General features: G+C 41.8%; 1 protein-coding gene across 1 annotated transcript; it reads left to right on the top strand.

Moving 5' to 3' along the window:
- Positions 1 to 356: 356 nt before the first annotated feature.
- On the top strand, positions 357 to 13,097 carry SH2D1B (SH2 domain containing 1B). Its single transcript, XM_075081961.1, has 4 exons — positions 357 to 701; positions 5,905 to 5,968; positions 9,219 to 9,387; positions 11,843 to 13,097. Exons 1-4 carry the CDS (start codon positions 568 to 570, stop codon positions 11,878 to 11,880), a joined length of 405 nt encoding a protein of 134 aa, XP_074938062.1. The 5' UTR covers positions 357 to 567; the 3' UTR covers positions 11,881 to 13,097.
- Positions 13,098 to 14,051: the final 954 nt, after the last annotated feature.

Here is a 14,051-nt window from a genome sequence, read left to right on the forward strand (position 1 = left end):
AAAAGGAAAAGGAAAAGGAAAAGGAAAAGGAAAAGAAAAAAAGAAAAAAAGAAAAAACAACCAAAACACAACAACCACCAAACAACTGTGTTAGAAGGGAAGTCTGGCAAGGAAAGGAATCAAACCAAGCAGCATTTTTCAAAACTATGAGCAAGAACGCTATTTGCTTGGCTTTGAGCAACTTTAAACATAAAAGTTAACTTAAAAATACAACTATACTTAGGTGTCAACAACTGTTGCATAACTTCGAATTGTGATGTACAACTCAAATGTTTGCTAATATGTGACAAAAGACTCTTCCCTTCTGTAGAGTGTGACCAGTGTAGACAAACCATTTCCCATTTCCTGCTTTCACTGCATTCATGAGCTGTAAGCACAGGCTGACAGCCAACTTCACCACAGACAGGTCAGTGATAACAACACAGATGAACTCGTGTATGTACTTAGCACCTCCAATTTCAGTTGTCTGCAGGCAGCTACATTTGGAATAAGTCTTCCTTTAATGCCAGGCTTCTGACCTTTTCTGGAATTGGCTTGAAAGGCGAGAGACCTTGTTTTCTTTCATCCATGGAGTTCCCATTTTTTCATGGAAAGATAACAAGAAGAACCTGTGAAGAACTGCTGAGCAAGAACAAAAGGAATGGTAGCTATTTAATACGAGAGAGTGAAAGCGTGGAAGGAGCCTTGTGTCTCTGTGTTTTGTAAGTGCTCTAATACTAAATTTTTTATGAGTTTCCAAATAGATACAAGACAAGCATTTATCTTCTCTAACATTAGTATTTCTTCCTTAATATTAACAGACTCCAAGGGGGTGTGTATAGGTATTCAAGTAATGCTGTTTGCCTTAGGCTATCTTCATAGTGAGTGGTGAAAGGGTGGCATTTGCAGAAGACATTTTATACAAGAGAGGACAGATGAACTGTAGTCTGCTGATGCCAGACTCTCTCTGCAGACAATAAGGGGAGCCCAGAGAAAATAGCTGAGCCTGCGAAAATATGGTAGGAATCTTACTCAAAGTTACTGCCTCTGTAATGATGAGTAAATAGCATTTTAGCACTGTTGAGACACTGAAAAGTCACATGGTAGGTTACAAAACAGTTCCTTCTTTATAGGCTTTCTATCTGATGAAAGCCTAGCTTTGTGCTTCAAAGGAATTTTATCTAAGTACATAAGCTCAGACAGGAAGCTATAATGACCGAATTCATGTAGGGGCGCTTGAACAAGATGGGCATAGAAAATTGCTACTTCTAATCCTTAACTTTAATTACTACAATTAAAATTTTATTATTTTATTTTCCTGTAGGAAATAGCACTTTCATTTCCCTTCTAAGAAGATAACTGATCTGTTCCTAATGCATTCAAATTTATAAATTAGTAAGTCTGAGTCTTTCTTTGTTTGACCCTATGAGGTTTTACACTCTCCTTGAGGATGTGTTTGAGTGTGACGTGAAAATTTTTTAATACTACATCTAATTAATTTAAAAAATCAGAAAATGTTTTTATCAATAATCAAAAATGCATTTCTTTTTAAATGAATCAAAGGAGAAGGAGAAAAAGAGAGAGGGAAATAGAGTACTATGGGGTTGGTGGGCAGAAGAAAGTGGGTCTATGAAATGACAGAGTAAGGAGAACAGAAATGGCAAGTTGGGGACAACAGAGCCCTCAGGGAGGGAGCTGTGGGAACCTGTCTTCAGTGTGGTGTGGAAGGAGACAACATAAGGGGTATGGGGAGGGCAGATAGCGTGGGAGGGAAAGGGCCTGCATACCCTGTCAGACGGGACAAATAGAGATTCTGGCACAGAGGAAGAATTACAGTATTAGTCCCTGACACAGGAAGATGGTTGTGGAGATCTCATGCAGTAGAGGTAGATGCAAAAGTGAAGGGCTGCTTTGGCGTGTGCAGTGAGTTTGAATGACTGGTGTAAATAACAGAGGGCACATCGACAGAGTACATGTGGGCATGTGTGAGCTGATGTAAAGGTTAAGTTTGATGCCACGCTAACACAGTTGCTTCCCTTTTTTTTTATTAAGGGCAAAGCAGATCTATTTTGTGATAACTTGGGTTTTATCTTAAAAACTGTTAAAAGCTTCAGTGTTTAGTAACTTGTGCATTAACAAATTTAATAGTTACGCTGCAGCAATGGTGTAATAGATGATGGTTTGCAGAGGAGAAAGCAAGGTTTGTCTTCGGATAGCAAATGGCATGCATGGTAATAGAGTATTGGCGCAGAATTGCCTCAGAGACTGGACTATCTGTCAGTGGTTGACTACGCAGAGGAAAGCTGTCCTAAAACTGGAGATAATCAACACTGAAACTCTCAGTTCCATTTCAAGACAATTTTTGGATTAGAATTGCATCTTAAAGCGTTGCTTAGCACCTAACATGGTTGATGCACGAACTGACGTACACCTTTCAAATTAGCTGATCCATGGGCAAGAGATACTGCTACAGAAAACAACTTTTTTTGTCCTCTACTAACTGAGGGGTGGGGAGAGGGCGCTCCCATGGAGGATCTGGGAGTCAGAATGATGGGATTGTTCAAAAGCATCTCTGGGCACAGTGCACAGCTCTGCTGACACATTTTCCTCCACAGCACACTGCCGCTTTCATCCAAAGCTGTCCCAGGTCTCTGACAGTGCCTCAGTCCAGGCCTACTGCTCTTGCTACTGTTCTCCTTATGGCTTAACATGTCACTCTACCAAAAAAAGCTCCTCTCACCCTGCTTTTCCGCCACTCGATCTCCCCTTTGCCCAGACCAGGTACTTTATTAATTTGTACCATATGCAGCTGTTGGTAGTAGTTAATGTGGAATTTAGTAGTTAATGTGGAAAGAGAAGTTTCCATTTTAATGGTAGTTTCATGTTTATTCAGTAAAAATTACAGTAGCCAAATAATATCCAGGGAGTAACCTTTCAAAATTTGGATGATAGGTAAAGAACAAGTTCAAAAATGATCATTTTCAGTGGTTTTTTTTCTCACTTTTATGTCTACGTTTAAAGAATGGACACCCACATTTATAAAATACTCTTAAGCCAGGGACATGTGAATTTCCATGGGTATCTCAAGGAGGTAAAAAACAGAAGATGCATCCCTGTGATGCAACTCTTTGAATCAAAGTAAATCTATTCTAACTGGAAGTCTTATCCTGACTGCAGTCCCTAGTAACTTTTTTTATAGAACAAAGTATTTTATTTCCAGAGTAACTATTCGTTTATGCTCAAGTCTCCTGAGCTAGGTTTTCACCCTAAGATTCTGCCTTTCATGACAGCTCAATTCAGGTAGCTAGAGCTGGAATCCTTCTGATGAACATGTGTATCAGTTAAAAGACCTTGTTTTCAAATACTGCTTCCCCTCCCCCACCCCCCGTTATTTGTCAATTATGTGTCTTTGCAACTTTACTGCCTTTTTTGATTGTGGTCATGATCTCCACTTTATCAGCTGAATAGCTGCCATTGTGGTATTTCATAAAGCTTTTATTTCCATTTGCAAAATATATCCAAAGACATCGGTAGCCTGAGTGTTCACACACCTGCATATTATTAACAATAATAATAATAATTTAAACCCTGGGAAATGCAAATCTTCTTAAAAGTAGGACTTGCGCGGTCATTTTCTGGGAGCTGGTGATGGGAGGCCATTTTCTACTAACATCTCTTCAAGAATTCAACAGCCTTCTTGTGATACAACTGCAAAATGAAGTTTAGGGAAGTATCACATGTGAGGAGGATAAGAAGATAAATGAGAGGATGGGATGTCTGTGGAATCAAATTACTCTTATATAAAAGGCCTGTGTTAAGTTTAGTTCATAAGTTCTTTGAAATCGCTCGTTAGAGGAATCTTATACTTCAAGACATGAAACGTTCTCTCATTTTGGAAACTCTAGGCTCCCTTCTGTTTTGCTTTTCTATCACTGTCTCATTCAATTTTACTGCACAACCTCTTCCGTCTTTAATACTACCTCCTGTTCACAGATATTTTCAGGCTCGTGGTTTGCTAAAAATGTCTCTTCCTTCCACCACAGTGTCCACTTTCAGCAGTGGGGCTCAGAGACTCAGCCCACTGTTAAGTCCCTAATATCACAGAATCACAGAATCACAGAATTACAGAATCACAGAATCCCAGGTTGGAAGGGACCTCAGGGATCATCTAGTCCAGTCTTTCTAGGAAGAGCACAGCCTAGACAAGATGGCCCAGCACCCTGTCCAGACGACTTTTGAAGGTGTCCAACGTGGCTGAGCCAACCACTTCCCTGGGGAGATTATTCCAATGGTTGACGGTCCTCACTGTGAAAAATTTCCCTCTGGTGTCCAATCGGAATCTCCCCAAGAGCAATATGTGCCCATTCCCCCTTGTCCTCTCCATGTGACTCCGTGTAAAAAGGGAGTCTCCATCTTCTTTGTAACTACCCTTTAAGTACTGGTACATGGTGATGAGATCCCCTCTGAGCCTCCTTTTCTCAAGGCTGACATGCTTTTGATTATATGTCCAGTATCACATGCATCTCTGCCTATACTCCAGTCAAATCAAACATATTCGATGCTGAAGTAGCCTAGTACCCAACTTCTACCAATATGACAGAAGACATTCGCAAAGACAATCTTTCAGAGCATCACTGCATGCCAATGTGCTTGCTTCAATACAGCATTGCAGTCTTGTGTCATATCCCAAGTGAATCTCACATCCTTGTTCTCACCTGTAGGTCAGCCTTTTGAAAGGTGACTGCTTCTCTTATGGGTGTAGTAATTAGTTGGAAGCCAGCCCATTTTCCTCTAGAGTATGACTTCAGGAAAAGATGGGCACCCCACTTTTGTCTTTGTAGCTATTTAGGTCTTCCTTATAGCTCCATTTTTGAAGGAGGAGTACATGTTAGCACTGTCTTTTCATTGTGAAAAGGTTGTCTGATGATTAGTCCAACCCAGTGGAAAGTCTGAGTCAACCAGGCCGCGGCTCCTCTTCTCTTCACTGCTGATGGAGATACTGCAATTCTCAATGATGCCTATGCCAGCCCTTTGCCTGCAGCTTATTCACACATTGACATTTGCGCTAAGTGGTTTCTAGTGCCATGAAGCAATTTTGCTGGCGGGGAGCAAGGACTCAGGCATCCTATGGAAGCAAGGGCTCTTCTCTTACATGGCACCTGCAGTGGAGTTACAGGTTCTATTTTGTGTTTTACTGCCTCACAACAAGTAATACAAATTCTCAGTGATATCCAGCCTTTTCTGGATGTATAAACTTAAAGAATTTTCATTGCTTTGACTTACCAGATCTATTTTATTGGAGCTGTAGCAGTACAAAACTCAGCATAGGAAATACACCTAAGAAGCTGGTGGAAAGCTCAGGCAATTAGGTGATGTGGAGGTAAGCTAGGTGGACATGCTTTGTCAAGATCTATGCTAAGCAAGGTGCGCTTACTCCAGATTGAATAGAGCATTCTTAGCTACATTTACTGTACCTGGCCTAATTCTGTAGAGTGAAAAAGAGCACCATAAATTTAGTCCAAAATCAAACTGATCTACATAGGGTTTTAGACCTGTATTAGCAAGGTATGATAAAGTAATATTTGGGTTTCTGAGGCTTAAGAAAACAACATGGATGACTCATTTTGACTAAAAGAAGATTAAACATATAACTTAGAGAAACTCAAGTATTTTGAAGGCTCCAATATATGAATCAAATAGAAATGCATATTTATTTATACATAATTGATATTATTTAGCATCAGGCGTTCTTTTAGATTTGTTTCTTTGTTTGCAGTATTTCACTGTATTGCAGTTTACTTTAAGATACAAGCAAATAAACAAAACCAAAACCTGGGTGTCAAGATCAGCTATAGCAGTCTAAGCAAGTTGCAGTGGTCTGACAGTTTACGAAAAGCATAACCTATATGAGAATGTTTTTCACAGCTTTGACGAACTCATCTACACTTACCGTATCTTCAGGGAACGCCAAGGATATTTTAAAATACAGGTGAGTAACTCTCATTTCATCTGAAAAGACTGCACTAAAGTCCACTGTCCTGATTAAAAAAAATATATATAGATGAGCACATTACCTAGAAAGTATTTCCAATTTTGCTTTTCTCTCAATTCTTGACTTTTTAATGTTATACTTATTATTACATATGAGCTCAGAAGTAGATATCTTTGTAGAAATCCCTCATAACTTAAGTGGATCTGTTATTTGTTGACAAGCTGCTTTCTGATTTGGCCATTTCTTTTTCGTAGCACTGAAGAAAAATCTGTCACTTTCATTACTTACTCCTGTTCCTAATTAGCTTTTTTTTTTAAATTTTAAAGTTCTGCCATTGCAACCAGCATCTTGTAGGGGTTTTGAACACTGGAATGACCTTTATTAAGTTTGCAGATGACACCAAGTTGGGCAGGAATGTCAATCTGCTTGAGGGTAGGAAGGCTCTGGAAAGGGACCTGGACAGGCTGGATTGATGGGCTGAGGCCAATTGTATGAAGTTTAACAGGGCCAAGTGCCGGGTCCTGCACTTGGGTCACAACAACCCCATGCAGCGCTACAGGCTTGGGGAGGAGTGGCTGGAGAGCTGCCTGGCAGAGAAGGACCAGGGAGTGCTGGCTGACAGCTGCCTGGACACGAGCCAGCGGTGTGTTCAGGTGGCCAAGAAGGCCAACAGCATCCTGGATTGTATCAGGAATAGTGTGGCCAGCAGGAGCAGAGAAGTGATTGTGCCCCTGTACTCGGCACTGGTGAGGCCGCATCTTGAGTACTGTGTTCAGTTTTGGGCCCCTCAGTGCAAGGAGGACACTGAGGTGCTGGAGCGTGTCCAAAGAAGGGCAACGAAGCTGGTGAAGGGTCTGGAGAGCAGGTCTTATGAGGAGAGGTTGAGGGAACTGGGGTTGTTTAGCCTGGAGAAAAGGAGGCTGAGGGGAGACCTTATCGCTCTCTACAACTACCTGAAAGGAGGTTGTAGCGAGGTGGGGGTTGGTCTCTTCTCTCAGGTCACCAGCGATAGAATGAGAGGAATTGGCTTCAAGCTGCATCAGGGGAGGTTTAGATTGGATATTAGGAAAAATTTCTCTACTGAAAGAGTGGTCAGGCACTGGAACAGGCTGCCCAGAGAGGTGGTGGAGTCACCGTCCCTGGAGGTATTTAGAAGATGTGTAGACGTGGCACTTCTGGGCATGGTTTAGGAGACATGGTAGTGGTGGGTTGATGGTTGGACTTGATGATCTTAAGGTCTTTTCCAACCTTAATGATTCTACGATTTCATGATTTAAAGAGACCTATCTATAATTTTGTGTGATTCTGGGGCACCTGAAGTGGTGACCCCAGATAATGTTGCCCATTGCTTGAATTAAGCTTAAGAGCAGACTGTATTGATCAAACACCTAGGCAAGGTGAGAGGACACTCAAAAAGCTGGCTGACTCCTCTGCTTGTAGTAGGACAGCCAACAGGACTGCTGGCAATTAAGTAGCAATTAAATGGAATGAGGAACTCACTCCATAAAGGACACACCAAGCTCTCATATGCTGGTAATTTCTTGCTTATTAGTGGTTTAAACTGAGTACAAAAGGCACAATTTCCTACGAAGAACTGAATGGTTTGTTGACAAAAAACAATCTGTTTTGGACTATAGCTACTATTCTGGGTTTTCCTGCCATGCCTATCAGCAGATAATAACTCAACACTTTTATTATCTTCAAACCCAATTTTCCTCACAAGGTTTTGCCAAGAATGTGAAAGAAGATTTCTGTTCTTCAAATTTTTAAGTCAGATTGTTTGGCTTACTACAATAATATACTGAAATAATATATTGATGGTGGAGGGGAAATTGTTTGGGTTTTTTTAAGGGCCAGATTAATCCACAAACTTTCTAGACTGCAGTAGGTTGACCCCAGCCAGCAGCTAAGCACCCACACAGCTCACAGCTGCTTGCTCCCTCCCTGCCTTAGTGGGACAGGGTGGGAAGAAGAGAACATGAGAGCAAAAATGAGGAAACCCCTGGATCAAGATAAAAGACAGTTTAATAGGTGAAGCAAAGTTGTGCATGCATGCAAAGCAAAGGAGGAGTTTAGTCACTACTACTTTCCATCAGGAGGCAGATGTTTAGCCATCTCCTGAAAGCAGGGCCTCAGCACACGTAATGGTTACTTGGGAATACAAATGCCACAACCATGAGTGTCCCCACTTTCCTCAGCTTCTATTCCTGAGCACAATGTCCTATGGCATGGGATATCCCTTTGGTCAGTTCAGGTCTGCTTTCCTGTCCATGTTCCCTCCCAGCATCTTGTGCACACCCAGCCTACTCACGGGGAACCAGAGCAGGAAAAAGCGATAATCTCAAGGCTGTGCAGGCACTGTTCAGCAACAGCCAAAACACAGATCCGTTATCAACACTGCTTTAGTCACAAATTCAAAATACAGCACTACACTGGCTGCTACAAAGAAAGTTAACTCCATCCCAGCCAGACCCAGTACACAGAGGCAGTGGCACCCAGTCTATACAGGACTGAAGGGAAGATAAAGGATGCAGAAAAACAAAGAAAATAAAAATATGCATTTTTGTTAGATAGCAAATGAAGCGAAACCAAAGCCCAATTCACTTTTAATGAGTGGTAGTAGAACCCTTGCTGTGATTAGAGCTGATTAATGTGCTTACTGTCTGTCACTGTCCTGAAGTCACCGTCATTGCAAAGACTCTGTACTGATCACTGGGGGGTGTGCCATGGAAGCAGTTCAGTCCAGCTGTATGAACCTGCATGTTAAAAAGCAGTTTGTGAGAAAGCTCTTCCCCCACTCAGGAGTGCCATTCCCCATGCTTGCCCTCAGGAGTCCCCAGTGCAAGTCGCAATCTAAGATAAATAATAAAATCCTGCCTAAAAGGGAAAGCTGGTGCCAGGGACTTTCATATGGATCCTCAGACACATCCACTGCCTCTGCAGATGTCCTTTGCTTGATGATGCTGATATGTTGTAAAATGTTTGGCTTCTGCTTGCCACACAGTTGTTTAAATCCAACAGTTTAAGTGAGAACTAAATATGTTGCCCCTAAACTTGTGTTCTAACACCAGAGAGAAGTCTGTAATGCTGTCACTGTTTGACACTCTGCTGTAGTGGATTGCTGCAGTGCACATCTGAGCCAATATTTTAAACTGATGTTCTTTTTTCAAAAAAAAAATATGGTGAGAGGGGTTACGCTTAGTGCTGTAATCATGTTGCCAAACAGGTTATTTTCCTTTCCTTGCAGACTTCTGAAGGCGTTCCAGAGAGGACCTTCAGAACATTAAAGGACCTAATATACACTTATGAAAAGCCAAATCAAGGACTAATAACAAACCTCCGCTACCCAGTGAAGAAACAAGAGAATTCGCGAAGAACCCAGAGGTTCATGTCAGGAAAGGATGACATTTATAATGGTGAGAAATTTAGCTCTATCTTTGTGGTTTTTTTGTTGTTTTTTTTTTTTAAGATGACTGCATTGACAGGTCTGTGGCGAACAGTTGCTATATGTTTTCTGAGACCAGCTTGCATGGGCAGAAGTTCAGCATCCTTCCTTCTCTCTTAGGTTGACCAGAAAACAGTTATTCCCAGCTCACAGGTTACATACCCTCATCCACTACAAATTAACAAGTTCAAATTGCAAGAGATACAGAAAGCGAAGCATGATGTTGCCCACAGCTCACTCCTTCATGGGTGTTGGTGCTTCTAGGCTAGGGAAGGCTGAGGACCAGTTTTACTCAATGTGGTTCTGCCAAGCGGCCAGGCCCTTGCACTTCACTAGGAGTTGAGGCTGTCCTTTATCTTTGTTGGCCGGGTTGAAAGCTATTTTTAGATCAAAATCTAACTCAGTTATTTTTGAGATGCTAGGGGAAAAAAAAAAGCCAGTCAGCTTATTGTTTGTCGTGATTAAAACAATGGATTTTTAAAGTTAGTATGGCGAAAATAAGAAGCATATAGCCTTCTGCTCAGGATCACAGCTCTGGAACCAGAGTTCAGTCTCTGGTTGATCTTCTGCTAACTTATGCTCTCAAGTCCCAGGTATAAGGATACACTTCCACCTGACAGAACTATTATGCAAATGGATACAATGAAGATGGAGGTTTTCACAAAGTGGTAAACTACGTTTTATAGTCTCGTCATCTTTATGTCCTTGGTTGGATATTGAATAGAGATACTGTTGGTAACTCGCCAGCATCCCTCACACACTTTTGAAAGCCTCTTTTCATATTACTGTGTTACGATGCTCAGCTGCAGTATCCATGAGGTCACAGGCTGCAAAATAACCATGAAACTCTTCTCAGTCCTCTGACTAGAAGACTAAGTGTAAAGAGCAAGGGAAATCTTTTCATTAAGAACAGATATCGTAAAGGGAAAAATTCTTGGAGTATCCAATCTTCTGCGTGATTTATATCTTATGAGTAACCCTAGCTAAAATGCAGTCACGTGGGCCACCCTCTCTGTGCTGCAGTCCTATCTCCTGTCTGTATGACAGATGCTGTTTTTTTGCACACAACAACAATGCAACAGCTCCCTGTGTCAAGCAGACAGGATAGGAAGGGGTGAGCTCTCTCTCCCCACCACTTCATGCACTAAGTTTCATTTTTAGGGGCCAGTGCAGCAACAACTTTGTTGAGAGAACCAGTAGCAAAGAGACATTTTCAGTGTCCCCAACATTACATTATTACTTGTATCACTAAAGCAGATATGTCACAATTGCTCTAAAAAAGGTTTTTATGGTATCTTGCCATTGCTGCTCCAGGGAGATGTAAAATACTGCAGCAGCATGGATATATTTGTAGGAAAAATCAGTTGTAACATATATTTTATTGTCTCGTCCTGCAAGATCGACTTTTCTAAAAGGTGCACAGTCTTGGTCTCGACTCATAGGGACGAAAACAAAACCTGTCCTTTCACTTTCAAAATGTTTGTGGTTGTCATAAAAATGGAAGCTTTTAGAAATAATCACATCAGTCTGGAATTGTTGCTGTTCAATTTTAATTTAAATTTCACATATACAGCAGTCCAAACTTCCCCCTCAGACTGCTTTGTTACATGCTCACATGTGGAGTTCAGGTTGATGTCATGATGGATATCTCTCTGAAATGCAGGTACCATGTAAAACACCACAGTGCTTCCTAAAGCAAGCACCATATTTTTCTGGCCCAGCCCCTCATGTTGAACCAGCAGCTGCCTTTGTGGCACGTGCAGGACCAAGTGCTCAAGTGCGACCAGTGGAATAACTCATGGGACTGGGGTCATGATACTACTTGTTGGACAGTTTTGACCTTTGTTTTCTAGCCCAGTAACAGCTTGTCTGAGGGTGGCTGCTTGAAGAGACAGTAGGTTTCCATAGGGGAGTTGGAGTCCTAAGCATTCAAATTCTGCTTTTCTGCTATCTTCTCAAAAAACATAATAAATCTGACAAGGTCTAAGAAAGTTTTTTTTCAGGCTTTCCACCCTTAGTAGGGAGGAGAGCTTTTCTGTTGGGTATTTATTTAGAGAAGAAAGGGTGTGTTATGCTATAGCCATGGCTATCTCAGCTATTGATCTGATTTACTAAGAATGGATGATTTCCACCATTTGGCCGTTCCTCAGGAAGGAGGGGTCTCATGTGGATATGACTGTTTAATAACAGAGCTTGCTGGCTCAGAAAAGACAATGCAGGCCTTGCCCCCATACAGTCCCCTGGAGGACCCAGACCGTAGGACACAGGGACTAAACATTGGCCCTGCAACAGCAGAATACCAAGAAACCAAATTGAGTTATTGATACTTGCCTTGCAACACACCCACAGGCCATCCTGCTTACCATGGACTTCCAGGGGAGCCATTTGTAATGACAGCATCTTTCTTTTTACTGATTTCTTTACAGATATTGATGACAGTGATTACGTCGCTATCTTACCCTGAATGATCTGCAACCTGACGATTTGGGAAGCTGCCGTTTCAGGTTATGCGCAGCACAATGGATCAGCTGGGGAGAGCTGCCAAGCTGGGCATTCATCACTGTGGATCTGTACCTCTGGAATTAGTCTCCTCCTTTAGCAGACTGTCAGAGCAGCTGTGTTTTCTCCCAGTAGATCCAGTACAAGTTGCTATATATTTTTGTTCAGAAAAAAAAATTAATTTTATAAGATACATGGCTACATGTACATATATATAGGAGGGGGATGGGTATCTGTGTGCATGTATGTGTATTTTAGTTTTTCAGTCAGCAAACTGTCCAAGATGTCTACCGCTAAAATAAATAATCTGTTAGAAAACAGCAACGTAAATACAATGAATGCATGTGCATAAAGCAGTAGTTTATGGCTGAACTGATATATGTTGATAAAAATGATACATGATTGTCCTGGTTTCAGCTGGGATAGAGTTAATTTTCTTCATAGTATAGAATCTTAGAATGGTTTGGGTGGGAAGGGACCTTTAGAGGTCATCTACTCCAACCGCCCTGCACTGAGCAGGGACATCTCTAACTAGATCAGGTTGCTCAGAGCCGCATCCAACCTGACCTTGAATGTTTCTAGGGATTGGGCCTCCACAACCTCTCTGGGCAACCTGTAGTAGTAGTAGTAGTAGTAGTAGTAGCAGCAGCAGCAGCTACTGTTTGGGCTACTACACGGAGCTGTGTTTTGGATTTGTGCTGAAAACAGTGTTAATAATGTGGAGATGTCTTAGTTTTTGCTAAGTGGTGCTTACACTAGTCAAGGACTTTTTCAACTTCTCTTGCTCTGCCGGGTGCACAAGGAGTTGGGAGGGGACACAGCCAGGACAGTTGATCCCCAACTGACCAAAGGGAAGACATTTATATTGGTTGTGTGTTTGTTTAAGATCTTTCACAAACTTTTTCTATATTTTTATGGGTAATACTAGTTAGATTTCTTTCTTTTTATATTTCTTTCACAGCAGTATTTGTTAAAGGACTTTTAGATTTTTCAGTGTTTTGGACTTCATTATGAATTAAACAGTGCTAACAGTTTTCGTGCCATGCTCAAATGGTACTTGTAGCATGAACGAGATAAATAAGAATATTATGTGTCCAAAAATCATGAACTGAAAAGAAAGTAGTTGTCCATGAAAAATTGTACTACTGGAGAGAAAAAAAGCAAACCTTGCTCTGTAGAAGCACATACACTGATGCGTCTCTTTATTTGCAGAATTCAGCAGCCTGCCTGAGACTTTGTTATCAAGTCTATCAGACTGAGCAGCTGCTGCGCTGCGACATCCCAACCCCAGCAGCCTGGTCTTTAAGAGTATGGAACACTTCAGGTTTTCTGAAATGAGTCTCAGCAGCCCCCATGTGCTAAGGCAGTCACACTGATGTTCAACCCTAGGAAAAGGCCAAGTGACGTGGGACCCCAGGCCACGCCTCATGACCCCAACCGTGTGATTCCTGATGACTAAACAGACTATTACTCACAGCTGACTGGGACAAGGGGCTGGGCTGTGGTGCTTTTTAGCCGGCAGTTGCTCTGGTTAACGTGCTGCACTGCAGGCAGCCGTGCTTTGGACTTGGATTTACAATGCTGCAGTGGTTGCGGCTCCAGACACTTCATCCAGACCCAAGGGCGGCATCCAAGCCCACAGTCCCATGACTTCTTAGGCACTGCCTCTGAGGCAGTCAGCTGAAGCACAGAGAAGGATCAAGGATTTAAAGGAGGAAGCAAGGACCCAGAATGAAAAGAAACTAATTTATAATATTCAGCTGTGCTTTACAGGAATATGTTTGTTCTACACTGTTGTTGTATTTATTGTATAGTGTAAGAAAATTAGGTCAATATACACATTCCTATGCTTCTTTGCAGGCCGTATACATTAGAAAACTATCTGTGCATGAGTTTCAAAAAAGCAAGGTCAAAGGATTCACACACTAGCATCTACTTTCTGACACCCCAAAAAGCAGTACGTGTGTGTGTCTGTGTGGGGGTTGAGCAGCAAGGGGGTCAAATCATGTTCTACCTGAATGTTCAAAAGGTCTAAGAACGAAGTATAAGAACACATTTGTCACATCCCAACTGGAACAGGCCACCTCATACCCATGAAAAAAATAATTACTCTTGTCATGCTATCCTTTGTGTCCC

The sequence above is a fragment of the Phalacrocorax aristotelis genome, chromosome 1 (assembly GCF_949628215.1).
Source record: "Phalacrocorax aristotelis chromosome 1, bGulAri2.1, whole genome shotgun sequence".
In the NCBI taxonomy this organism is placed as follows: Eukaryota; Metazoa; Chordata; class Aves; order Suliformes; family Phalacrocoracidae; genus Phalacrocorax; species Phalacrocorax aristotelis.

Coding starts and splice junctions, on each gene's coding strand:
- SH2D1B (XM_075081961.1), top strand. CDS start 568: ATGGAGTTCCCATTTTTTCATGGAAAGATAACAAGAAGAACCTGTGAA. Junction 702..5,904: donor GCCTTGTGTCTCTGTGTTTT/GTAAGTGCTCTA, acceptor TGTTTTTCACAG/CTTTGACGAACTCATCTACA. Junction 5,969..9,218: donor AAGGATATTTTAAAATACAG/GTGAGTAACTCT, acceptor CTTTCCTTGCAG/ACTTCTGAAGGCGTTCCAGA.